The sequence below is a fragment of the Drosophila albomicans genome, chromosome 2L, assembly GCF_009650485.2.
Source record: "Drosophila albomicans strain 15112-1751.03 chromosome 2L, ASM965048v2, whole genome shotgun sequence".
NCBI lineage: Eukaryota > Metazoa > Arthropoda > Insecta > Diptera > Drosophilidae > Drosophila > Drosophila albomicans.
In genome coordinates this window covers 346,487-374,300 of record NC_047628.2, presented here as the reverse complement: position 1 = coordinate 374,300, position 27,814 = coordinate 346,487, and the positions used below count along the sequence as shown (strand labels likewise).

At 35.9% G+C, this 27,814-nt stretch overlaps 1 protein-coding gene across 3 annotated transcripts; it reads right to left on the bottom strand.

Moving 5' to 3' along the window:
• Window positions 1-410: 410 nt before the first annotated feature.
• On the bottom strand, window positions 411-27,347 carry LOC117577404 (choline/ethanolamine kinase). Of its 3 annotated transcripts, none has more exons than XM_052002110.1 (9): window positions 27,329-27,347; window positions 26,985-27,110; window positions 16,647-16,753; window positions 16,206-16,590; window positions 15,983-16,135; window positions 3,694-4,085; window positions 3,569-3,634; window positions 3,072-3,468; window positions 411-878 (listed from the first exon to the last, which is right to left on the bottom strand). In XM_052002110.1, the coding sequence occupies exons 2-9, from the start codon at window positions 27,012-27,014 to the stop codon at window positions 816-818; spliced, it is 1,593 nt and encodes a 530-aa protein (XP_051858070.1). In that variant the 5' UTR covers window positions 27,015-27,110; window positions 27,329-27,347; the 3' UTR covers window positions 411-815. The 3 variants fall into 3 exon arrangements, with proteins under 3 accessions (XP_051858070.1, XP_034118209.1, XP_051858071.1); XM_034262318.2 differs by lacking the exon at window positions 27,329-27,347 and having other exon boundaries at window positions 16,206-16,399; window positions 16,487-16,590; window positions 26,985-27,168; XM_052002111.1 differs by lacking the exons at window positions 3,569-3,634; window positions 27,329-27,347 and having other exon boundaries at window positions 26,985-27,167.
• Between the last annotated feature and the right edge of the window lie 467 nt (window positions 27,348-27,814).

Below are 27,814 nucleotides of genomic sequence, written 5' to 3'. Positions count from 1 at the left end.
TCTGGGTTTGTTAGTGACAAGCTGCCACTTTTTCATATTTTGTACTTAAATGTTAAATGTTAAAGCTATACGAATTGCATATGAAAAGCCAGAATTCCCGCTTTTTACAATTGCCGCTATTCACAAATTTTTCCCGCGTTAGCCTTCAAGAGTTAAAGCATCTATGTATTATATGGTTAGTGGTTCTATCATTATTTATAGATACTAAATTGTAAATGTATTTATTTAATGTATTTATTCATTATAATAAAATAATTACCAAAAAATGTAAGCGATAATTGTTTCTAAAAATTCATTTATTAAAGAAATGAAAAATAAACTCAAAAATATTTATACTTTTACAAACTTATATAAATATAAAAATTTGTTCTTTAATCATTAATGGTAAATAACAAATTACATAAAAAACATTTGGTTAAAATAATTCTACGTTTTGTTTTTATTTTTCTTGACATTATTATTATTCTTAGCTTATTATGCATAATCATATTAAACTAATATGTTCTCTGCTTATCTCCAGCAAAATCACAGATACAATTGTAATTTTGACTTTCCTTTCAGCATTATTAATATAAAATTACTGGTAATATTATTCACATGTATTATTATATGAAATTAACTTTCTCCTTCTTCCTATATAGATATAATTATTAATGGAGTTAATTCAACTAATTCTTTACAACAATAACCAACTTCAACTGGATAATTAAAAAAGGTCACATCAGTACCTTTAAATTCAATTTCGTTATATATACATAGTTCCAGTTATTCCATGTTTTAAAATATTTTAAAGTAACAGCATGGATGTATTCAAATCACTTGGCCAAAAAGTTGGTCTTCAGCTGCTGATACTCTAGAATTCGCGCAATGCCATATTCCTGCGTAACATGAAAAAAAAAAAAATAATTATGATAGCTAATAATTATCTATTAGATTACTGATTTATTTTAGTTAATTGTGAATGGGCATTAAAAGAAAAAAGAGTAGAAGGCCCCGACCCCATCTCGTGTATCTGAAAATTTCTCTGGGTCCCTGCAAGTTCTAAAATATGTCAAATTACATCATTCTCACTTTTGCAAGTTAAAGTTAAAGTAAGTTGACGGATGAAATAAAGGGATTTCGAGATTTGAAAATTTCTCAAACCATACCTTAGATGCCCCAAAACTTTTAAAGTTCTGTACTACATAAATTGGAAAATAAAAAAAACCTATGTTAGATTGATAATAAATTAAATACAGTTAAATTAATTAATTTGCTCTGACAATAACAACAGCAATACTTTTAGCTGTTTGAAAATAGGGCGATTGTCAGTAAATGTTTTGTTTACATTTACGCAGAATGCAAACCAAATAGTTTTTCATAATTTGATTATGCCTTTTAAGAGATTACTGGCAAGTGATAGCCTATGTAATTGAAAGTTAAGAAGAGAAAAATACGAAGCAAATTGTCTCAGACACATTGGATCCATTGGCTATTACTGATATCACAGAAGTATCATATGTATGTACATTGTACATGCATAGGTTTTCATATCCGCTACCCAGTGGTATTACTACTTTGTGTACACCATTCACAATATACCATAGACGCCTACTTACTAGGGCTCTTAGTTGCTTTGGCTGACAATCTGGTATATTCTGCCGTTTATGGTATTTTTTGAATGCGGTACTATATCGATATACCAAATATACCAGTTGGTACGTTTTTAGTATTTTTGTAGTATATTCGGTATATTTTGAGAATAATACCGCAAAATATATTGCTTTTATTTAAAATGGGTAGCGGGTATCTCACAGTCGAGTACACTCGACTGTAGCTTTCTTACTTGTTTTTTAATAACTTCCACAATTTTTATCTGATCGCAACCAGGAATCATAACTACTATAGTTATTATTATATATACCAAATTTTGCAACTCTAGCTTTAAAATTACGCTTGTTATTCGATTTTTTTGATTTGCGGAGGCGGAAGTGGGCGTGGCAAAAATTTGAAACAAACTTGATCTGCCTGTAAACATAACAAATGCTGTCGAAAATTATAGCTCTATCTCTTATAGTCTCTGAGATCTAGGTGTTCATACGGACAGACGGACAGACACACAGACGGACATAGCTAGATCGTCTCGGCTGTTGACGCTGATCAAGAATAAATACTTTATAGGGTCGGAGATGCCTCCTTCTACCTGTTACATACATTTCCTGTCGGCACAAAGTTATAATACCCTTCTACCCTATGGGTAGCGGGTATAAAAAGCTGTTAATGGGTTGTGGAGGAACTTATAACTTATAACTTATAACTTATAACTTATAACTTATAACTTATAACTTATAACTTATAACTTATAACTTATAACTTATAACTTATAACTTATAACTTATAACTTATAACTTATAACTTATAACTTATAACTTACTTAACTTATACTTATAACTTATAACTACTTATTACTTATTACTTATTACTTATTACTTATTTACTTATAACTTACTTATAACTTAACTTATACTTATTACTTATTACTTATTACTTATTACTTATTACTTATTACTTATTACTTATTACTTATTACTTATTACTTATTACTTATTACTTATTACTTATTACTTATTACTTATTACTTATTACTTATTACTTATTACTTATTGAATTAAATTATTATTACTTCAATTTTTCGTACGTTCGCGAACGCATGTTTTTGCCAATATTATGCAAATTAAAACTCGATAAGCTCCATAATTTACACTAACCAAAGAGCTAAACAAATGCTATCGAAAAACAAAAAAAAAAGTTTCAGAAAACATTTGTTTTTAATTTTATTTTTAATTTAACCCGTACGAACGAACGTTCGCGACCCATGGAAATTCCCATGTGCCTTCTTCTGACTGATACAAAAGCAAGAAAATCAATATCGTTATCGCTACCCCAGAGAAACCGGGCTCTGCAGAGACTCTGCGTTTCATTTAAAAAATTCAAAATTCGAACGCAGAGAAAAGTTTGTAAGAAATTAGACGCAATGCGATATTACTTTGTTATAATTGTCTTAATATTACCTTAAATTATCTGAAACTCACCCAATAACCGAATTGAATGGCAGAGGTCACATTCACCACGGACCAAAGGCTCCAGAACAAATGTGAGAGCATGGTAAAGAGTTGTATCTCTGTTTCGATCATATTAAGATCTGATGTTGTAGGTTCATATAGTTCATCCTCGTGAAATTTCCTCAGATAGGTGTAAATAAAATCACGACGTTGTGCAGCCGTAGAATATTGCTGCTGAATGTGATAAAAATATGGAAATTGGGGATTGGTATAGTCGAAGGTCCATTCAATGAAATGATTAGCCAAATCAAACCCTCTATAATTATAGGCGCAATATTCAAAGTCAATGATGATTAGATCCGGCTCGTGCTCGGATTTAATACTGGCTGAGTCGTCTGTAGTATCGAGCTCATCACAAGACGAGGGGCTGCCAAATGAATGAAGAAAAAGTTGATTAGGTATGTGTGGAAGTGTTCCGACTATAATTGTTAGTTTTAATTACTAATCTAATGCTGAGCTCAACTCACTTTTGCATTGACTCTAAATGGTTGTTTCCATCCGAACTATAACCCAGTGTTTCATTAAAATTAGATCTAATTTATTATAAATTTAATTTACATTATGCGATTTTGTTGTTAATATGCTAACCAACCTTAAAATACTAATTGATTCCAGAGGAGTCCGCGTATCGCGTGTTCTATTCGTTTCACGAAGTAATATGTTTCCCTCCTGTAGATCATTGTGACAGAAGACAACGGGATAGGCACCAGCATCAATCACCGATCGCAGCCATGCCATTTCCTTAACATAGTCAATAGTACCCATTAACTCGCGTTGCTTTTGAAGTACGGTCGAATTAGGCTTAGATTCAATCTTTCCTTTGATAATACTATCAACACTTGTCAGCCAACGGTTCATACAATTCCAGATCCAATCCGGTTCCTTCGACATAGGTATATTTAGACTATGAATTTCACCCATTTTTTCTGCTATCTTCATTGAAATCTCCGCATTACTCATTTCCATAGTTGTTAAGGAACGTGCCTATGTTGAGAAGAGTTTTTAGTATTAATAAATTTAATAATACCATTAGACATGCGATGCCATTTTTCCACCCAAAAACATAAAAGCAAGTAATAAAGTAAAATAAAAGATGAACCAAGCAAATACATATGTGGATGTCAAATCGGCTGTCCATAGACAAAAAAATTGCTTAACTACTTTTTCGCACTAAGCGGCAAGCGATTACATGAAAAAACAAGAGTAATTTAAAATCAATAAAAAGAGTGTAAGACATTTTCTCGTGAGGAAAAATGTCTTTAATTAAAACTGTGGAATTGCATAGCTGCATAATGAATTGAAAACTAAAAATATATTACAATCACGTTGCAATAATATTTGATTTGGATATTGTCGCCAAAGAAATAGGCAAAGAATGCGAGGCTGCCAAAAACGGTCACTCTAAATGCACATTCAAAACTTTGCTCATCCGTGACAGCGCTAAATAAAAATAATGATAAAATAATATAATAATAATAAATAATAATAGTGTTAATTATATAGCAACAAACTGCTTACAGCAGATTTGCAAAATATCGGTGAAAATGATTTAAGTGATGTGCAGCAAATCGTAATAAAAGATAGGCTTAATCAGTTTTTCGGATTGATTAACATTTTTTTGTTTCATTGTTTTAGAATTCAACAGAAAAACATTCGCAATGGCTGGCATCCTCGTTGAAAATTGAGTTTCTTAAGATGATGTTCCACACGAAAAGCCTGGTCGTAAACGCTCAATATTTATTGAGGCAAAACCAAGGTTAAAGGGAAAATTTGCATTTTCACTAGTCAATGAAACAGAAAATTCAGTGCCACTGTTGTAGCATACCGTTTTTATAATAATTTTAATTTCTGCTTAATGTGAGTATAAGGTATGCCCATCAAAACATAATGTGGTATCCAATATCTCCAACCTTGCATAAAGTACTTGTATATTGGCTCCAAATTATGGAAACCTCCGTACTTCCTCTAGGATCTCTCGGGGAAAATGCGTCAGAAGCGCGCAATAAATTGTACAAACGCGATAAGCCTTCTCATGCAATGAAAAATAGCCGCCTGAATACTACGTACATATATGTATCAGACGTGTTTAATAAAGCATTGGATTCCTCTGACCCACTACTTTCAACTATAAATTTAAATGAACGCCAAAGATTAAACTATAAAAAAGGCTACCAACAACAGGGGCATGTGTAGACCATAATGATAATCAGGTAAGAGAAAGCGTGGATAATGAATTATAAATTTTCGGCTGGATTCCCTGGAGTTGGAGTTAAAAACAAATTATTAACCATGGTATGGAGTCACAAATCATAATATTGGGCTCTAATTAATTTTTAATTTAATTTTGCATGGATCCAAATCAAATTTAAAATGCGAATTTGCTAAAAATATATTAATTTAATAAATTTAGTTTAATTTTATTAAATATATTACATTAAAATATTTTAAAACAAATTTTTAGAAAAAAAATCGAAAATTATAACCTCATGGTAAGGTGGGCGGGAAAGAAGGCGTGGTCCAATTAAAAAAAGAAGAAATCCGAAGTTCGATCTTTATTTTTTAGGTATATGTACAAAGTTTCATGTTTCTATCTTCAAAAATGGTAAAAATGCCGCAATTCGGGACTTTTTGCCCATAGTGCAATCGCTACCAAGTGGAGAAATCCACTTGAATAGGCCAGGTATGCCAACACTCTGCAAGTTTATCCGAATGTCACGCATTTCAGTAGATGGCTCACTAAATTTGCAAATTTTGTGTGCACAATAACTGGCTTCATGTAAATGCAGACCTACAGGAGCAACGTTGGATCAAGCATGGCTCAATATGCGATAGGCAACATAAAGTTGCAAATTGCAAGAAATTTCAGAAGGCCTCTTCATCGACTCTATAGCGACTTGTACAAGAGCATCGTCTATGTTTCTCGTGCCTGAGGGATGGCCACATGATCTGGTGGATGGCTGTCAAGGACGACATCACATATTGCTGCACGAGACGTGGAATTCCTCCAGGAGAACATCGCCACCAGTGAACGCAAACAAAAGTGAGAATGAGTCGCGGTCAGTGAACTCAAGCAGGAATACGGCTCGAAGGACAATCCCGAGAGCCCTCAAAAGGTCCACGGATCGGAATCCCAAAGCTGCAACGAATGCTCTTTCGTATACTACAAGCCACGCTATATGGAGTCGACTATCAAAGGGTAACGAAGGTTCATCCGTCTCGATGATCGATGACGAATTAAGGAGAGAGCTGAACCTAACTGGAGAGTGACGGTAGCTAAATATAAATTGGTTTGGAAGCAGATTACGTCTTCCTCTTTTGAATGGACTGGATCATGCTCATTTAGGATGGTGAATAGAGAGTAGACACTGCAAACGGGACCTATGCATCGGCCACCAAACTGGGGTGGCTATGGTATTTGCCAATAAGCCAGGAAACTGCGACTGGCGAAAGTTGGCGATGTATCGCTAAATTCGCTACTGGACAAGGGTCCACAACACTGCAATCCGTTACCAGCCATTCTCTATCACTTCAAAGAAGGAGATGTCGGAGTCTGCGCCGATATCAAGGAGTTGTTTCACCAGATCGTTATACGAGCACGGGATAGACGTGCACAACGATTTCTATGGCGTGATGGGGACGACCAGCTATCGATCTAACGTCGCATTTGAGATTGACACCTCCCGAAGCTGGATACGAGCTCAGCCAATTTGCATCCAGTTCGCAAGCCGTAGTGGACGCTTTGAGTAAATATGAATCAGCTAAAAGCGTACAATGGCGTGAAGCCAGCAACGATCGACTTTAAGTTCAACGTAAAATTCCACAAAGTTCCGAAATGCGTGATGACTGGCAAACGAACTTCGACAAAAAAGAAGTTTCTCCGCATGCTTATATCAACCTTCGATCCTTTGGGTTTCCTGTGCTGCATTAGGATTACCGCTAAATTGCTGTTGCGAGAAATTTGGCAAAGAGGGATTCACTGGAATGAATCTGTACCGGATGAACGCCTTTGAGAAGTAGCGTCAAGATATCGTTATCATGGAGCAATTTCGATGTCCACAATAATACTTTGGACCAGGAGAGGTGTGGGCACGCACTTAACTTAACTTATTATTTACATTATATCCGAATTTAAAACAAATAAGTCAAACTTGAATTTTCTCTTAACATTGTTAGTGGCCTTTGTCTATCTTGCGTCTCGCTCGACTCGAGCTTACTTACTAGAAATTTGCTGGTTTTAACATCCCAATTATTGATTTAATTGCATCTAAGTCACGGCTAAGGTGGACCTGTGAACATTGCACTGACGCGGCCGTTAAAAAGCTCTGGGATAGTTTTTGTCTTTGGATTATGGGTTTAAGAGTATGAAACTCTTGACTAAGTCTCCCAAGGCCAATACGTGTCTATCCATTGCTTCGAATGAGCTTTCTGTCGTTAAATATCAGCAGACTTGGAGATGGTTAAAAAATTTAATCTGCGCAAACCTCTGTCAAAAACATCAGTCCTTTAATTATTAAATAATCCCCATAAGCTTTTACTTTAGTTGTACATAATACATTAGTCGCGGTGCTTATTAAACAAATTTTTGTTTAAACACGGAGAAAAAAATCTATATTGAAAAAATGTGGACTTAAGATATTTTCGATCTTAAAAAGAACAAATTTGTTATAAAATTTTTAAGTTAAAACAGTCTTAAATCAAGATTTTTATGCTCACTTTGTATTTTAAGATTAAAAACATTTAATTTTAAGGTTAAAATCTTGATTCAAGATTGGAAAGATTACAAATTCTGCTTTGAAAACTTTTTGATCTTAAACGTTGGAATTTTCTTCCTTTAAAATTAGAATCTAATTTTTAGTGTTTTTGCCGTTATTCCAGTAAGTGAAACTAATGTTAAAAAAAGAACAACAGGCGTTTATGCCCAAACAAAAGTATTTTTTTAATAACTTCGACAATTTTTATCTGATCGCACCCACGGATCAGGAATCACAAAAATTATAGTTATTATTGTAGATACCAAAAAAACCGACTCTAGCTTTAAAATTACGCTTGTTACTCCATTTTTTGGTGGGGCATATTCTTGATCAGCGTCAACAGCCGAGACGATCTAGCCATCTAGCCTGTGTGTCTGTCCATCCGACCGTATGAAACCCTACATCTCAGAGACTATAAGCGATAGAGCTATAATTTTTTTTTGACAATTTGTTGTGTTTGCACGCAGATCAAATTTGTTTCAAATTTTTGACACGCCCACTTCCGCCCCCGCAAATCATAAAAGTCGAAGCAAGCGTAATTTTAAAGGTAGAGTTGCGTATATTTTGGTATATGCAATAATTACTATAGTAATTATGATTCTTGAAAATTTGGTTGCGATCAGATAAAAATTGTTATTGTTATTAAAGAAATATTTTTGTATGGGCAAAACGCCTACTTACTAGGGGTTTTAGTTGCTTTGGCTGACAATCTGGTATTTTCTCCCGTTAATTGTATATTTTGGTATATTTTTAGTATTTTGCAGTATATTCGGTATATTTTGAGAAAACTACCGCAAAATAGAATTCTATTATTTAAAAGGGGTAGCGGGTATCTCACAGTCGAGTACACTCGACTGTAGCTTTCTTACTTGTTTTTTGTTTCGTATTCTTGGTTCAATTTTAAGATTTTTTCATTCTTGAAACAAGCATATAATCTTGAATTGAGATTGTTTCATCTTCCTATTTGAGTCATAATCAATCTTATATTAAATCTAGAAAGTTTGATCTTGATTTAAGATTTTGCTTGGTTAAATTTTAAGATTTTTCCATTCTTTAAACAACAAAATATCAAGATTGGGCAATCTAGATTTTTTGTAGATTTTCGATCTTTATTTAAGAATAAACCTTCTTGGTTTAAATTTGATAAATAATCTAGATTCAATATTTTTTCTTGATTTAAGCATGTTTTTTCTTTCTGTGAAGGCTTGCTGCTTATTTATCTGATGATATTCGGGCTTATATTATGTCAAAATACCGAGCCAGTGTTTAGGTGGACAAATTTTATTTATCCTACGAACGGGAAATTTCTTCATCTAAAATAAGTGTTCCCGCTTAAAAATTTAGCTCAATTTACTGCAGAGTTTTGTCTTCAACACCTATTAATTAAATAATTTATTAAATATTCTAATTCTAAGCTTCCTATGTGTGTCAGTTTAAAAAACTAATATTATTTTCACATCATATTTTTGACAATAAAACCGGTATTTCCCGCAGGTCCAGATGGAGCGGTTGTGAGAAAAAGTATTGCGCTGGTAGTATATGTAAACCGCTTTTTAAATTTTTAAGCTGTCCGTTAATTTATGCCAAAAATCTGGAAAAATCATAGGGAATAAATCCAATGTTCAAAATTATCGTGGTTTTTCGCTGATAATTTCTGTGATTCCGAAATGCATAACTTCCAACTGCAACATCTATGACTGTCGCTTGTTGATATTCGCTGTGTAAAGAGGTACGCGCTTGACGAATAAAGCATCTTGCAAGAAAGATATCTAAAACAAATCTTCCCAACTTGTATTTATCTTTCACACAATTCTATTTTTATGAACCAGAGTCTGCTCACTCACAGTTTAGTAAAAAAGCTGCTTGACTGTGAGAGTATGATAAAAAATTAGCTAATACACCTAAAGAACTGCGTGCCAGTTTGGCCAAAGACCTTCAAAATTCAATTGGATTAGCTAACAGCGTTAGCCACCTACATTCAGTAACAACTATAAGTACTTGCATAACGAGTTCTGTAATATTTACTAGTACAAGCTATCAAACAAGATATGCAATGGCAGTGTCGAAGGCAACGCAAAGTGCTACGAGCGTATCAAGCTCTGCTGTTAATCTACTTTCACTAAAAGATTGCTCATTTCAAGCTCCGATGATGTCTCTTTCCAAGAAGCAAAAAAAAAAGAAAAAAAAGAAGAAGCTATCCAGCAAAGTAAATCTGAACATGAACTGCAGAAAAACACAACACCTAAACCTCCGGCCATATGTGTGCCGCATGTTAACAAAATGGCAAAAATGGAGCTACGCCATATGTCAAATTTTAAGGACTGTCAGGTCAGAATTAATCTGAACAAAAAACTAAAGCCACCGGCAAGATTACCAGTAAATGGACTGCGGAGCTGTTCCAAAGACAAGGTCCTACAGCACAATTTTCTCATATGCTGATTTGGTAAAATCAAAGGGTAAAGAACATATACCAGTAAAACCAGGCTTCTCTCGATTTCGCAATGCTGATGAAAACCTCAGGCAAAATGACATTGTGAAGAGCTTCGTCTTTTCCTTTGTGCCAACAAAATCGACATAATGCTAATAACTGAAACGCACATGCGTCATGGAAAAAAATATACCTACCTGATTACGACCAACATTACGCAAATCATCCCAGTGGTACCTCAAAGAGTGGCACTGCTGTGCTAAGTCGCTTGAGTATTTCACACTCCCAGACTGAGCTCATTTCATGGATAAAGTTACAAGCAGCTAGTGTAAATATCCTGACGAACCTTTACCTTCCTCCTAATGAACCTTGGAGTAAAGCCAACATTGATGAAGTGGTTGCAGGCGGAGATTTGAATGTCAAACATCAATGGTGGGGCAACCTAAGATCATGCACTCGAGCAAAGAGATTGCAGAACGCCATAACAAGCAGCACATACCAAATTTCTGCTACAGGAGACCCAATTTTCTACTCATACAATACACAGCTTACTCCCTTGACTTCTTCATATATATATAATGGAATCGCGACCAACAAGTTATCTGTTCAACTTTCACATGAGCCCTCGTCGGACCACTTACCAGTTATAGCAGATCTACATCAAATACGACAGGTCAAACAAAGGAAGCAATATATTCTCCCACATGGCTGTCGAACAGAGGACTTTGGAACAGATCTAGAGAACAAAATAAATCTGAACATGGAAATAAACAGTCCCGAAGATATAGACGATGCAATCTCTATTTTTATGCGTAATATATCCCTGGCTGCATCCTTTTTCGGTACCACAAACGTCATGCTCTCAAAGTCAGCATCGTCAAGCTCTGCTACCCCCAAATGTTGCCGCGCTCCTGAGCATGAAAAGAAGAGTAAGAACGGGAGATTTACGTGTCTACCATTTCTACAAAAGACTGTCTAATCGTGTTCAAAAAGCCCTTGCCAGAGCTAAGCAAGACAAGATAGACGGAATTCTAGACGAAGCCAGTCCGGATGTATCCGCAAATTACTCTCTTTAGAGACTTAAAAGTCGCCTGAAGAGGCAGGCAATTCCAAAAGCCCCAATTAAGAGCCCCACCGGTGGATGGTGCTTCTCCAGTTAAGAAAAGGATGAAATATTTGAAGACAGCTTTAAAAATAGATTTACGCCATTTAACTTTACAATCGAGGTTACACGAAGGACGATTGATCTGCAATTGGAGACCCCATTCCAAATGACGTTGCCTGAATAACCGGTTACGCTGCAAGAAGTAGAGCTTCTTATTAAAGCGCTGAAGGCCAAAAAATCCCCTGGCGAGGATCTTCTAGATAACAGAAAGTTGAAGCTTCTACCAAAAAAAGCACTGTTATTTATAGTGCTACTTCTAAACATCATACTTAGGCTGGGTCATTTCCCCAGCATCTGCAAGAATGCGCTAATTACTATGATACCGAAACCAGAGAAACAGCTTACTGAAGTCGATGGATACCGGCCAATCAGTCTTCTTCCAGCACTGGGAAAGATGACAGAAAGGGTTATTTTGAACCGCATCCTGGAACTTGAGTCGGTGGCACGACGAATTCCAAAGTGGCAGTTTGGTTTCCGAAGAAAATTTATGGCACTCTGGAACAAAACGTCCTATCAACGCAGGTGTCAATCAAGTAGAATACCTAAGTTATTGGGAGACTCATTTCTTCCTTAAGAGTATCATGTAGAGAAAAATTATTATTATGAGAGCAAGAGCAAGCAAGAGACTCTTGCTGTCTTCATTTATGTTTTCTGTTGAGCGCTTTTCGTTGAGCACTTTGTATTTCGCTCTTTCAATGAGCAGTGCGTAAAGATCGGAACGAGAAACGCTCGCACAATGAGAGTCAGCAAAAAACCGATTGACCGAAAAACTCAACGCAACATTCTTTCACATTTACTTTCGTTGTTGTTGCAATTAATATATGTATTTCGTCTGCAAAACAGACTCTTAACGATTTGCTTGCCTATGCGTGTGTATGTATACCAATAAATACGCAAAAGACTTTTTGCTTCACTGAACACGACAAAACGGTCTTGGAACAACCAGAACAAATCAGAATAGAAAACAAGTAAGAAAGCTACAGTCGAGTGTACTCGACTGTGAGATACCCGCTATCCATTTTGAATAAAAGCAATATATTTTGCGGTATATTTCTCAAAATATACCAAATATACTACAAAAATACTAAAAATATACCAAATGGTATATGTGATATATCGATATAGTACCGCATTCAAAATATACCATAGACGGCACAATATACCAGATTGTCGGCCAAAGCAAATTAGATCCCTAGTAAGTAGGCGTTTTTGCCCATACAAAAGTATTTCTTTAATAACTTCGACAATTTTTATCTGATCGCAACCAAATTTTCAGGAATCATAACTACTATAGTAATTATTGTATTTACCAAAACTCTAGCTTTAAAATTACGCATGTTATTCGCTTTTTTTTGATTTGCGGGGGCGGAAGGGGGCGTGGCAAAAATTTGAAACAAACTTGATCTGCGTGCAAATATAACAAATGTTGTCGAAAAAAAATTATTGCTCTATCTCTTATAGTCTCTGAGATCTAGATGTTCATACGGACGGACGGACAGACACACAGACGGACATGGCTACATCGTCTCGGTTGTTGACGCTGATCAAGAATATATATACTTTATAGGGTCGGATGCCTCCTTCTACCTGTTACATACATTTCCTGCCGGCACAAAGTTATAATACCCTTCTACCCTATGGGTAGCGGGTATAAAAAGGGTTTCGGTCTGAGCGCAAGCGATCTCGTTCAAGAACCCATAAATCGGTTGGTCTCTGAGTCTTTTCGAAAAGACAATTATTTGCAGACAACGAGAAACGGTCGACAGCTATTTGCGAGCTCTGGAAAAGAACCTTAAATAAGGTCATGAGCTTACATTTATTGCAATTTAGATTTAAAAAATTTATTGTGATACTGTGAATTATTGAACGATAAGCAAGAACGACAAGAGGACCCAAGCTACTATACTGGGGTACACCAAGTTTCTAAAATTTCAGTATTCCGTAAACAACGAGAACACCATGAATTAACGAAATTTGTTGAGTAGAATGGTAGGTTCTTTAGATCTCTAGATCTAAATCTAGTATTGAAATACTATATCATAAAAAAAAACCAATAACTATCAAAAGATCGCAAAGGTAGAGCATGCCAGAAATGTTATTATGGGAAAATAGCTAAATAAAAAGTGTCATTAAAAGCTGGTGGCCTATACAAATAAGAAATACAAATATTTAAGCTACTAAAGGAAAATTTATAACCAAGAATTAAAAAGGATGCGGTTAAAAAACCCGACAAAGATAGAAAGAGGCTTTAGAATAAATTATTGCTACTGTTAGGAAGTAAAATCGGAGACTGATTTTTCTTTTCAGCTACAAATTCTTTAAAACTGAAAACTCTTTGTTGGCGCAGTTGGTTATGTTAATTTAAGAGCATCAAAAATGAAGTTGTTAGAATTAGGGCGACGCGAGAGCGCAATAAAGCTTCATGTTGATCTCTGAGCAAGTTCGCCTCGCTTCGCTAGATTAGTTAAGTTATGCTTAATGTAAGTTAACATGAAATTATAAAAGCAGTTGAAAATCAGAAGTCTACAGCGCGTCATCATTTTCGCTTTCGTTTCGTTATCGTTTTTCGTTGCCCAACAACAATTAGGTTCATTTTTACTCTTGTTATTTTTTATGGTGGCCCCGGGTGGACTTTAATTGTTGTTGAACGCCAGTGACTTTTAAGATAAAAGACAAAACAAATTCGCGCCAGTCGCTACAATTTAAACGAAAAACTTAAATATTGTCTTTGTGCTGTGCCAGTGCTGTGCTGTGATTGTGTCTTCTCTGGAGGATCATCGCTGGAGGATACCCTGTATCTGCAGAATACTCACAGGAAAGTGGCTGGGATCATTACAGATCGCCAATTCCAGGTACTGCGCTAAATATTGAAATTAAACAACAGAATTGGCTGCCAATTTGCAAAATTCTAGTGACGCTTTAAATTCTTGGCACATACGTAATAGTAGAGCATTTGTACTTAAATTTTTAAATTTAAAATTAAATAGTGAACCGCCTAGGCAGAACATTTGTCACCGAGGGCAACTATGAGAAAGCAATGGCGAGTTTGAAAAGAGCATATGACAATGTCTGATATTTAATGAAAATATCGCAGATCTTTTCAATTTGCCAAAGATTTCGCAGCCCTCCGCATCAGCGTTGAGAAACTTGATTGACACTATAACTGCGATATACGGATCATTGTTGTCGATAGGCTATGATAAGATTGCAAATGCAAACCTTATTTACCTGGTCATGCACTAAGTTGATGCAGTGGCAAAAAAGAAGTGGGATGAGCAGTTAGATTACACGAAGATTCCATTACGGAGTGAGTGTGAAACTGCGCTTAATCGTCGGTATCAGTACTTGTCAGCTGAGAATTCGACCAAGTCAGATAGTCAACTTCGCATCAAAAAGCGGATGCGGATTTGCGTTCATACCGCCGAGGGCTCCTCACTTGGGAGGACTATGGGAGGCAGGTGCGAAGTCTGCAAAGCACCTACTCCAACGGACGGCAACGCTCTGCTCACGGCCGAGGAGCTGCAGACCTTGGCGGTCGAGGCGGTGCTCAACTCCCGCCTGCTAGGAGCCGTCAGTCAAGATCCAACCGACGGCGAGGCGGTTACCCAAGGGCACCTACTGGTGGGCGGCCCACTGGTGGCACCGGCAGCGTCCAGAAACCCGGATCAGGATGGTCTCAGCTGCTTAAGGCGATAGAAAGCTGAATCGTCGCTCAGGCGAGCGTTCTGGCAGCGATGGTCCCGGGAGTGTGTGCTGGACCTGCAGGCACCAGCCAAATAGGACCAGTCGCAGCCAAATCTGCAAGTCGGAGAGCTCGTCGTCGTAACCAGCCGCCGATGCAGTGGATGGTGGGACGAGTCGTGGCGGTGTATCCAAGGATGGACGGGTGGAATTTTCAAGCTGCCAATCCACAAACTGGCGGCTCTGCCAATTGTATGAAGCCACAGCCGTTCATAGGGGCCGGTGTTGGTACAGTTGGTTATGTTAATTTAAGAGCATCAAAAATTATGGCGAAGCGAGAGAGCAATAAAAAACATTCAAAATTCAAATTCAAAAAGGAAAGAAACAAAAATAAAATAGACACATTTGGGACACACTTGGACAATTGGCATAATCGTTTTTTTTTATAATTCACTGTCCTTAACAGAAAATGACAACCTCGAGCCTTTTTTATACTCTTCCAGAAAAGGAAGCACAGCTAATGTTCAGTATTATAGACGTATATTCAATTTTTATTTTTTTTAGTATGATATCATCGATTAATCAAATTAATTAGACAAATTTCTATAAGGTTTCGAATTAAAAATACTATAACCCTTCACACTTTTCCGTTCCATGATACTCCAAATATCGTTAAAAACGTGGCAATTAAACAACGACGTTTGATAGTGCTGTCATTGGGACAATACACAGACCAGTAAATTTTTGCGAATATGGACCATATGGAAACGAGAATAAATTTCCGAAGGAAATGCATATCGAAATCGAGTGTATTTCTAAGAAGCGAACTATCTGTAATAAATTTGGCTATACCTACCGGTATATATTGCTCAATGCGTCCTCCAGGAAAAATGCCGTAGAGCTTAGGTCCAAAGTTGCGTTCACTTAACAATGTAAATACAACCGATTCAGTAATCATACTTTCCAAAGCATGATCGCCATGAGTTTGTCCATAGATCCGCAGCAAAACCTGTCAACAAACATAAAATGTTATAATTGTTGTACATTGATGTAAAAGGTTGTAAATAATTCCGACCTACCTCCCGAGGTTCTTGCTTTGCGGTGTGTAAACGTTTTAAGAAAGTTGAATCCCCACAGTCACTATCAAAACGTCGTCGTTTATTTGCCGGGTTTGCCCTCTGAGCTGTATCGTCATCATCATCAGCATTAATATCGCCATCACCACCAGAAACAATGTCCAGAATTAAAGATTCTGGCGACTCCACAGCAACTTCTTTTGTCTCATTGGATTCAGTGTATATATTGTTATTCTTAGCAAATGGGATTGTAACTTTGACTTGGTTGCTAATGATATTATTACCTTGCTTATTTTTTTGCTCTTGCTCTATCTTTAACACTTCCTGCTGATCTAAGTCGTCTAAGTCTGGGAGACTTACATAATACAGAAAATTGGATAAACCGCCACTAAAAGGGTATCAAATCATATACTGTTATCCATATTGGCTCGTTCATTGACTCACCTAATCCGTTTTACCACGAGTTGCTCTGGGGTTGCCACCTTCCAGCGTCCGGTGAGATAGTCACGACAAATTCGAGAAAAGGCTTGTCGAATTTCTTCAAGTGTGGCCTAATCGAGACGATGATACCACGTTGAAAAAACAGAGAAAGCATAAAAAAGTGGGGAATGAAATTAAAATTTATTTTTCCCCTTTCCCACGATATAACGAAAAAAATTTTCAATTTAGTAAATTGATTACAAACGTAAGATGTTTTAAATTAAAAACAACACTATATTATATTATATTATAGTATTAGTACTTATTCTTATTTATAAATAATAATGTAATAATAACAATTATGTATCTCAGTTAAATAACATACCAATTAAAACAAGTATGGCAGCAACTTGTAATAAAAGCAAAACAGTGTGATTTTATTCAATAAATTTAACAAATTAATGCTGTTGCAAAATTAAGAATAGCACCACATATTTCTATTATTTTTTTATTAAATAAATAATGGTTAAGGTGGAAAACGGTAGATGGAGTCATTTCCAATCCTATAAAGTATATAGTCTGCCTAATTATGGTTTTTATAATTTATGAAAATTTGGTAGCCAACAGATACAAATTACAGAAAATATTTAATACTTTGGTATGGGCAAAAACGCCTACATACTATGAGTCTTACAGTGGGGGTTTTCCGGTTTTCACATTGACATTTCGTTTTCGTTTTAAAAACAAATTCAAAAAAATTGGTTCTCCCGTTTTCACTTGGGAAACTTTCTTTCGATTTGCAAAACGAGCAAGTTTGTCTTGCCGAAATGAAAAATAAATACTGTTTTCTATATAAAATCGGATATTATTTGAAAAAGAAAATTGAAGGCGACACCTATTTGCACGACTACTACGACTGCTGTTAGTACTGGTCTTACCTATTCAGTTGCTTCAACTTCGGCACAATATGTTTACCCTACTCCTTCTGTCATCAACGTTATAAGCTAAAACGCCCATCGCTAACTACGGAGATAGAAACTGTGTGCTTTTTTAAATGTCCGTGGACTCATTGCGCAGAAAGCTTTAAAATTTAAGAGTTACAAATCGTTTAAAAACCACGCCAGTATCTGCACGAAAGGAGTATATCTAATAATGGATTCCGTGACCCAAAACTTATGACTAAATTAATAACTCAAATTTAAATATCACATTTAAATATCACTATACTATCCCCCCCCCTTACCAGTACCGACCATATCAAAACAATATTCTTGGAACCGGACTGCTGGCGGGAAGAGTTATGCATTCCCGAAGCCCTCAACCTCTTCACCGACGGGTCGAAGATGGATGATGGTGTCGGAGCGGCCGTATACTGTCCAGACCCGGTCTCCAAACATTCCTATAAACTCACAGACTACTGCAGCATCTTCCAGGCGGAAGTTTTTGCCATTGGCAAGGCTGCCGAATTGGCTCGGGGTTTACAGCGCAATCATAACTCAATTAACATCTTTGTTGACAGCCAGGCTGCAATAAGATCAATATACTCTGATGTGGTCAAGTCCAAAGTTGTCTTGGACAGCAGAAGAGCAATAGAGTCGCTGAACGCATCTGCGGTCGTGCGTATCTATTGGATCCCAAGCCACCAGGGCATCGATGGCAACGAGATCGCAGACTCTCTCGCCAAAGAGGGAGTGGGGCTCGATGTCGGTAATATGTGCAATGTTCCGATCCTGCGAACTCTAGGCAGAGAAATTGAGGTGCGCTCTAGACTTCAGTGGGACGCGAGCTGGCGCAATGCCAACTCGTGCAAAACTGCACGGCTGATGTGTGCCTCTACTAACAAAAACTTAACCAATTTCGTCATGCAGCTTTCAAGGAAAGACTGCAGACTAATGCTAGGCATTTTAACTGGTCACTGTCCGTCGGCTGTCCATGCTGTAAAGCTGGGTATCACGAACAGTGATCAGTGCAGGAAATGCAACGAGCCCGGGGTTAAGGAAACACTCGAGCATCTTCTCTGTAGATGCCCAGCGTTATCCCGACTCCGGTTGAAATACCTTAATTCGCCGTGCCACAACGATCTTCGGGACGTTTCACGGCTACCTCCTAGGATGGTGCTGGCTTTTGCCAAAAATGCATCCATACTGCGCGATTTCTGAGACGTAGATAAGCTACCGGTACAGCTACGGACCTCCACTGGTCTATGCTTTGCCCCGTATAGGGGCAGCCGGTCCTACCTAAACCTAAACCTAAATATCACATTTCCTCAGCGTTGTTTTGCGTCTCGGATCAAAATGTTTACCTTCTAGGATAACATATTTCACCTATTTCGATAATTCATCCAGCAGCAACTGGCGAGGGGGAGCTGCACTCTTAGTAAATAATAACATTGTGCATTTTCAAAATGAAACAACCAACAGATGGAAGGTGCAAGGAGAGCGTTGTCCTTCGAGTCAACGTTGAAAATATAACGATAGCTTTATTTTATTTTGCTCGAAGCCATGCATGGTCAACAGCCAAAGTTAATAAAATGCTATCATCGTTGGACTCCAAATTTGTTACAGGAGGAGACTTCACCGCAGAAAATGAATGGTGAGAGCGCACTAGGTAGAGCAAATCATCCCTAGAAAGCTATTGGCATATGTCAAGTCCAGGCTATTGGAGCTTGTACGTTTTATTCTCAACTCTCAACTTACAACATCTTTAATGGGATAGCGAATAATAAGCTTTATTGGACCAGAGCCTCAACGAGATAAAAGCGATCATCGCAGAATCGAGCTGTCTTCTCAATCTTCAGCAATACTTAACATTAAGAGAAGAATCCGGAAGGAATACGTCAGGACTGGTGACGAAAGATGCTCGCAAAAGCTGAGATTGAAAAATTTGCCAACTTAGATTGGGCTGATTCGGCTGACGAGCAAAATCAAAAAGAAGAAGATCAAAATATGGACGACATTTTAGAAGAAACTTTGAAATATTTGGATAACATGGCTCAAAATGTGGAAGTTGGTTTGGTTGACCAATTTGTTAGAAGCAAAAATTATGGAGATTTAAATGAAAATGAAAGCGCTGTACAGGTGATTGAAAAAATTTATTTCAAAACTTTGAAGTGGGGGACTGCAGAGTTTATGAAAACCGGTACTTTTTGGAAAAGTGAATTATGCAGCTATACGGTGAAAATATCCATCGAATATTTAAGTACTTTCTTTGAACTGTGCCTGAAATAAAAATATATGTTGGCATACTTTACTACCTTGCAGTTGTGAAAATACTAGCTTATTGAATGGCGTTGGAAAATGCATTATCGAAGAACAGATTTGAAAAAATTCAACAGTTTTTCTATTTGGACGATAATTCTAAAATGCCTCAAAAGGAGGGAACACGTGAATATGAAAAGTTCTACAAGGTGCTTTAATGCCTTTAATGGACGCTATAAAAAATAAATCAATGAAATTTTGCTGAAGGAATTCCAAAGTGTAGATGACCAAGTGATTGAATATAAAGGTTACCTTTTACTTATGAATACATTTCTGAATAACACAATAGTACGTTATTTTCTTAGGTCAACATATTTTAAAGCAATATCTTCCAATGAAGCCTGTCTCACTAGTGGAGCTTCAAAATGTTTACGAGAGCTGGTGTATCTGAGATTATATACGATTTTACTATGTATATTGGAAAAGGAATGTGCAAGAATTATGGGTTGGCCATTTTATCAGATATCTTGCTATTTTTATTATCCAAATTTCCAGTAAACCTAAAACGATGACGAGGATCAAACGATTTCAAATATGAAGCAACGCAAAACTTTATTGCTTGTCATTGGTTTGATAATAAGAGCGTACAATTATTTTCAAATTATGCAGGAAAAAATCCTATGAGTAAATGCAACAGATGGTTCCGCAAAAAAAGAAGCATATAACTATGCCTCGTGCAGATATAGTTAAAAGTTACAACAAAATAAATTGGGGGTTTATCTTGCGGACATGCTTCTTAAACCCATCATCGTTCAAATAAATGGCACATGCGCATAGTATACTGGTGCATTATTTCAAGTTTAGTAAACAGTTGGATGTTGTACTGCAGATACATCACACATTCAGACACATTGGCACATCAATTTTCAATTGGATGTTGCTTCCGAGCTTTTAAACTCATGTCAAACTACAGTTATCGCCAAAAAGAGAGATCGTCCATCATCACTCCTTTAGACAATTAATTCACCCCCATAATCAAAAGCTCCATCATCATCAGCTCCATTATCACCAGCTCCTCTACGGGCTCTGAATGAAACTTCTATAAAAGAGATTATGTTGAAGACCCTACATTGGCCGGAATGGGGAACAAGAGGAAGATCCACGCTGTAAAGGCAGCAAATGCACTTATGCTTCAATCCCCAAAGCAATTATTTCGTATCCTATCATGCATAAAAATAAATAAACGGCATTACTAGTAGAGGGAAGTACCACAAGGTAGTGTCCTTGGTCACACACTGTACTCGATCTACACATACGATACGCTGATGACACTGTTGTCCTCACTAGGGGCCAATCTCTTAGCTGTGCAGATCTTCAACGACTTAATCGTATAACACAAAATAATTTGGTGTTCGAGTCTCATTAATCTCATGCGTCGAATCTCATTAACAAGATTTTTGAACATGCTTAATAGTCTTTCCGTCACTTCAATGTTGGGACGATATTCGACTTACTCTGCGGTTCAACAGAAACTGCCAAATAAAACTTTTCGAGTGGCTAACAACTATTCAGATTGAAGATAATTTAAAATACGTTGTAAGAACAGTTTAGAGAATTTGTTATACAGCAGAATTGAGTGCTTTATCTTCTGGAATGCCAATTGAAACACCCGTTAGAGGTGTTGAGTTCTTATTTTGATACTACAAACCGGAAGAAAACTCGGGTTACGCTACTACCAATAAATGAGTGTCACTCATTAATTTTATAGAATTTCACAATCATGTAACTACGATGCACAGTGGAACCTCTTTAAGTCTTTTGCGAAAACGTTTTTCTTTAGAACTAGCTTGTCGACAAATAGTAAGATGAATTTTTTTGTTAAATGAAAAATCTGTATTTATTCTTCTAAATCAAATTCATCTCCTTTAAAGTAATTTTTTGTTTTAAGTCCTCAAAGCATGCCAAATAGTTCCTTTCCGGTATAGCCATCAGCGCTTTCTTTCGCCACGGAGCCAAATCAGAAGAATATGATTGCGAAACGAAATGCGTTTAGTTTTTAAGTAGCAAAACGAGATTTAACTGTAGGTCCAAATGACCTTTGAAAATGCTTTTCACAGATCTTTCTGCTATTCCAATCATATCAGTAAAGTCTGTAAGAGTCAACCCATGATTTTTGAGTACTAAATTCTTCACTTCATTTGATGACTTCAAGCCTCATCCGTAGCGCTCCAAGTCATCAACACGTTCCATCTTTGATGTTTTTGTTCCACTTATAAACATTTTTTGCTACATGGTAAAATCACCAAAGACTTTCCGCAATATCTTCAACGTTTAGGCAGCCGAAATTTCTTTCCGCAAACAAAATTTGATGACAGTTCTCAGCTCAATTAAATCATACACTGTAAAAATAAAAAATGGACTCATGATAGTTTGGTAAACACAAACGTAAATATATTACTGATAGTGGCATTGCCATGCAAATTTCCCCAGATGTCATTAATAGTTCTATCAACTCAAGACGATTAAATTGAACTTTTATCCTTATACTACTACAGTAGTATGCAGGTATCGACGGGTTGGTTAGAATTGTCTTAATTAAAACGAATAATAACTACATAAAACGGCCAACGGTTGAGCTTTACCTATTACCGCCTCAAAAAAAAATGGGCGGTAATTAGCCGGTCCACTAAGTGCATATGTTGAATTTTTTTTTAACAAGTTAATTGATGGTATGTTAATAAAAGTGCATTTTATTTTAAATTTGCTTTTAATATTAAAAAAAATGTTGTTTTTGGTTTCACCCTAGTTTTAACGACTTTTCACTATTATTAAAACTGGGGTGAAACCAAAAACAACATTTTTTTTAATATTAAAAGCAAATTTAAAATAAAAATTGGTATGCACTTTTATTAACATACCATCAATTAACTTGTTAAAAAAAAAATTGGGCGAATCCGAAATCATATAATGAAACCACAGGCCCTGAAAGTTAAAAATTCGTAACCCTTAAAAGTGCGGCTTTTTTTTGTGGCGTTGACTGTAGATACATAGATAGATACTCCAAGTTGTTTTGCACGGCCTAAAACTGGAAACCATTCAATTTTGCAGGAGTCTGTTATGTTGGCTATGGCTATTTCACAAAAATAATTTTCTATTTTTTTAACTATTTTAAATAATTTGTAATATTTGATTATATTTATTTATTCAAAGTCGACAAAAAATTGTCGAATTTAAAACAATGCTCTAACAATTTTCTGAAATCATATATTGGCAATAGAGACATTGTTTGTGGCTATCGATACATACACACCACGTTTACCGCCCAGCGTGACCGAATTGTGTATTTTAAATACTAAAATATTATTTACCCCTTTGTAACTTTTGGGTACTTGGTATTTTCTCAACATTGTTTCACGATCACAATGCTATCGTCTATACATTGAAATTCACTGGTTTTTGAGTTTGTGAGGTCGTTTACGAAAAATTCTCAAAATATATAAACAAAATGATCACGATGCTTGGTTGGAGTATCCCCAATTTAAGAACGTATAATGTGTATTCATTGAATGCAGTTACATTCTAATTTATTAATTTTTTTTTTTTAACATCAGGATACCAGATAATTTTTAAATCTTGGAAAGAATATATTTGTTTGGAGTAGAAAATGTTAAAGACCAGGTAAGGCAGATATATTGAATATTTCGAAATTCTTTAACAAAAAATAGATCCTTTACTGAATCAGTGTGCTAATATTTACTTGAGTTGTCTCTCATTATTTTGGACCGAAGTTAATTTGTACAAAGACGCTGGAAGAAAAAATCCTTTTAACGATTTGGCTTCACTTTCTGTCTTGCTCCTAAGCTTATAATGGTCAAATGCAATGGTAGAACGAGTTGTTAGCCAGGTGAACCTGGTTAAGTCATCAATTTTTTCAGATATGGATTGCAACGAGCTGAAAAACGCTGTTTTCAGTACGAAGTCCCCCACACGATACAATAACGCAAGGTAGTCCCTTCGTCAAAAGCTGTCCGTTAACAATACAATACATAAGTGCGAGTGAGACGAGATCGGCTAGTGAGTGCGAAAGAATCGACAGCAGAGCTTTTTGATTAACTTTTAAACCTATGCATAGGGTTTAATTGTTCCATAGTATTAAAAAGAGTGGAAATGTTTTTTATACCCGCTACCCACAAGGTAGAAGGGTATTATAACTTTGTGCCGACAGGAAATGTAGAAGGAGGCATCTCCGACCCTATAAAGTATATATATTCTTGATCAGCGTCAACAGCCGAGACGATCTAGCCATGTCCGTCTGTGTGTCTGTCCGTATGAACACCTAGATCTCAGAGACTATAAGAGATAGAGCTATAATTTTTGTTCGACAGCATTTGTTATGTTTGCACGCAGATCAAATTTGTTTCAAATTTTTGCCACGCCCACTTCCGCCCCCGCAAATCAAAAAAATCGAAGCTAGAGTTACGAATTTTGGTATATACAATAATTACTATGGTAGTTATGATTCCTGAAAATTTGGTTGCGATCAGATAAAAATTGTGGAAGTTATTAAAGAAATACTTTTGTATGGGCAAAAACGCCTACTTACTAGGGGTCTGAGTTGCTTTGGCCGACAATCTGATACATTGTGCCGTCTATGGTATATTTGGAATGGTGTACTGTATCGATATACCAAACATATCATTTGGTATATTTTTAGTATTTTTTTAGTATTTTTGGTATATTTTGAAAATTATACCGCAATATTTTGCCTTTATTAAAAATGGGTAGCGGGTATGTCACAGTCGAGCACACTCGACTGTAACTTTCTTACTTGTTATAATTTAATTTTTAATAGTTTAGAATTTGACAGTAATCGTTGTTTTTGTTTGAACAAAAATATAAGATTTTGTTATTTAAAACTAACGACTATTTTAATTTACTATTTTTGAAGAAATCTAGCTATCTTTAGCTATTTGTTTTAGACTTCACTGCTATTAATGAACACTAAGAGTTGGCAACACTGATTGGGAGCTACATATATCTATGATTAGGTCTTTAAATTTCCATTGCGACAGTTTCCGAAAGAAAAAAATTGGTTATCTATTGTTTAGTTTGTGGAACATCCGATTGACATCCACATTTATTTTAGCATCGTTACCCTTTATTTATTTTGTGTATTTCTTTTCACAAGAAAATGCCTCCACACGCTATATTTTTATTGTTTTGAAATTTATCATACCTTTCCATGTAATCGCTTAGCCGATATTAATGCGAAACAAGTTAGAAAGTTACAGTCGAGTGTGCTGGACTGTGAGATACCCGCTACCCATTTTTAATAAAAGCAAAATATTGCGTTATTTTAAAAATATACCGAAAATACTACAAATATATCAAATGGTTTATTTGGTATATCGATATAGTACCACATTCACAATATACCATAGATGGCACAATGTACCAGATTGTCGGCCAAAGCAACTAAGACCCCTAGTAAGTACGCGTTTTTGCCCATATAAAAGTATTTCTTTAATAACTTCCACAATTTTTATCTGATCGCAACCAAATTTTCAGGAATCATAACTACTATGTTTATTATTGTATTCGCAGCTCTAGCTTTGAAATTACGTTTGGTGTTCGATTTTTTTGCTTTGCAGGGGCGGAAGTGGGCGTGTCAAAAATTTGAAACAAACTCGATCTGCGTGCAAACATAACAAATGCTGTCGAAAAAAGTCTCTGAGATCCAGTGTTCATACGGACGGACGGACAGACAGACGGTCATGGCAAGATCGGCTCGACTGTTGACGCTGATCAAGAATATATATACTTTATAGGGTCGGAGATGCCTCCTTCTACATTTCCTGTCGGCACAAAGTTATAATACCCTTCTACCCTGTGGGTAGCGGGTATAAAAAAAGTTAGCCTATTTCTTCGGCCGTGGAACATCCAGTTTGATAACCACATACACATTCCAGTATCGAAGTATCGATACCCTTTATTTATTTTGTGCTGAGAACTGCGGAACAAATGCCGCCGCGAACATTTTTTACCATGTTTTTTTTTATATGGAGATGCGGGCAAAAAATGCGATTTTCATCATCTGAGAGCAGCATTTAAAAACGAAATGCCGCCGCGCCATGTTTATGAAAAATTTGTTCTTTATAAAATTAAGCAGCAATAAGTCAACTTAATTCATTCGGGAGCAATGCTTAACTTTAAATCTCATTAATTAAATATTTAATTTTGGATAGAAAATTAGCTATACTCTTACTATTATTACTTTAAAAAACTGATTACGGTTTTTTCCCATCGAGGCTTTACCGTATTCATTTAAATTTGCTACACTCGAAAATAAACCAAAGTAAAGGTATCAACATATTAAATAGTTTTGACAATTTGGTTTATAAATATAAGGAATATATGTATGTATATCCACAATTGCGTTGCATTTGTAGCGAAACAGTAATTACAATTGTGGCGAAAGTAGTAGTAGCTAGCTCTATGGTCGTCTCTGAGAGAAAGAAAATTTACCGAAGTGTTGTAGCGGATATTAAGTTAAGTGGATGGTGATTGTGACACGTGTTAAAAGAAAAAATAATGTTGGTTGTACTCATAAGTTGAGGAAACTTATCAACAAAGAACGTCAAATAACAATGTATTTAGGTGGAGGGCAACTGCCGGTAGAGCGCGATAAGCGTTTTCTGAACGATTAACAAATATCAAGCGTGAAGCGACAGCCATAAAACAAACACAAGTAAAAAACATCGACCCCTTACGAACATTTCGTATGCCACATTCAAAAATTAACGAAATAACTAAATTTGCAATAACACAAGATTGTTTTTCTTACTCATGATGGCTAAAAATAGTAAACTCATGTAATTTAAAAGGAATGAGTTGGGATCATAATTTAAAAAACAATTATAAATTGTAATTATTATGACATAGTATGTACAAACATATGTACATATGCACACCTAAAAGGGATCGAACGTAACCGCAGATGAGTACGCTTGCCATATTTTTGTACGGTACTACAATAATTGTTATCACTAGCACATTGCAGCTGTCGGGCCAATAAGTATATATGTACATATGTAGATAATGTGAGTCAAAAAAAAAAAACAATGTAACCCAATTATTTACACAGGAAAATCATTATACTTCTTACCGATTGCAAATCATAAAACATATTTTGCATATAGTATTTTAACGATGAGTGTAGTTTCTATTTGTCTTAGTCCTCCTCATCAGCAAGTGTGAGAAATTGATGTACAGGAATAAGTTGATTAATATACTAAGATAAGAAATTAAATCACTTAATTGAGAAGAACATTAAGCCGCCAATAATCCTAAAGTTTAATATAATTAAACAAATTATATAAATGAAATGTTATAATTTTATTATATATATATATATTGTATATGTATGTATTTTCACTTTTGTTTTGATGTTAGACGGATTTTGCACACTACCGCTTCTACAACCACTCACTCACAAGTTTGAATACTTACTGTGATCGAACTTTAGTCTGACAATGTTAGATGGGATTGCCATTTGGCTTGCTCTCCCTTCTTCGTCTTATCACTCATTTTCAACTCGTCAACAAGCAGTCTTTATCATTTTCAAGTAATTATCGATACTTTAATCGATATTTCGACTTCTGTAAGCCGAACGGGTTTTATTATATCTTGTACAGTCCAATAAAGGCAATTCTATCCTTCATATGTATGTTATGTATAACATTTTGTGGTGAATCACCACTGGTGATAGATGCCCTAAAGCGGGCATATTAATGGTGCTGTTTTAATTCTAATTTAATATTTACACATTGCCTTCTCTACTCTCGACCCATTATAAAATCTGTATAGTAGTTTACGGAGTTAGGTTTTACATTTTCTAGCAAGTTCACAGCCATGAATATGTACATATGTATGTATGTGCAATGCACATTGTGCATATATGTACATACATATATAATTGAATGTCTGTCCATAAAC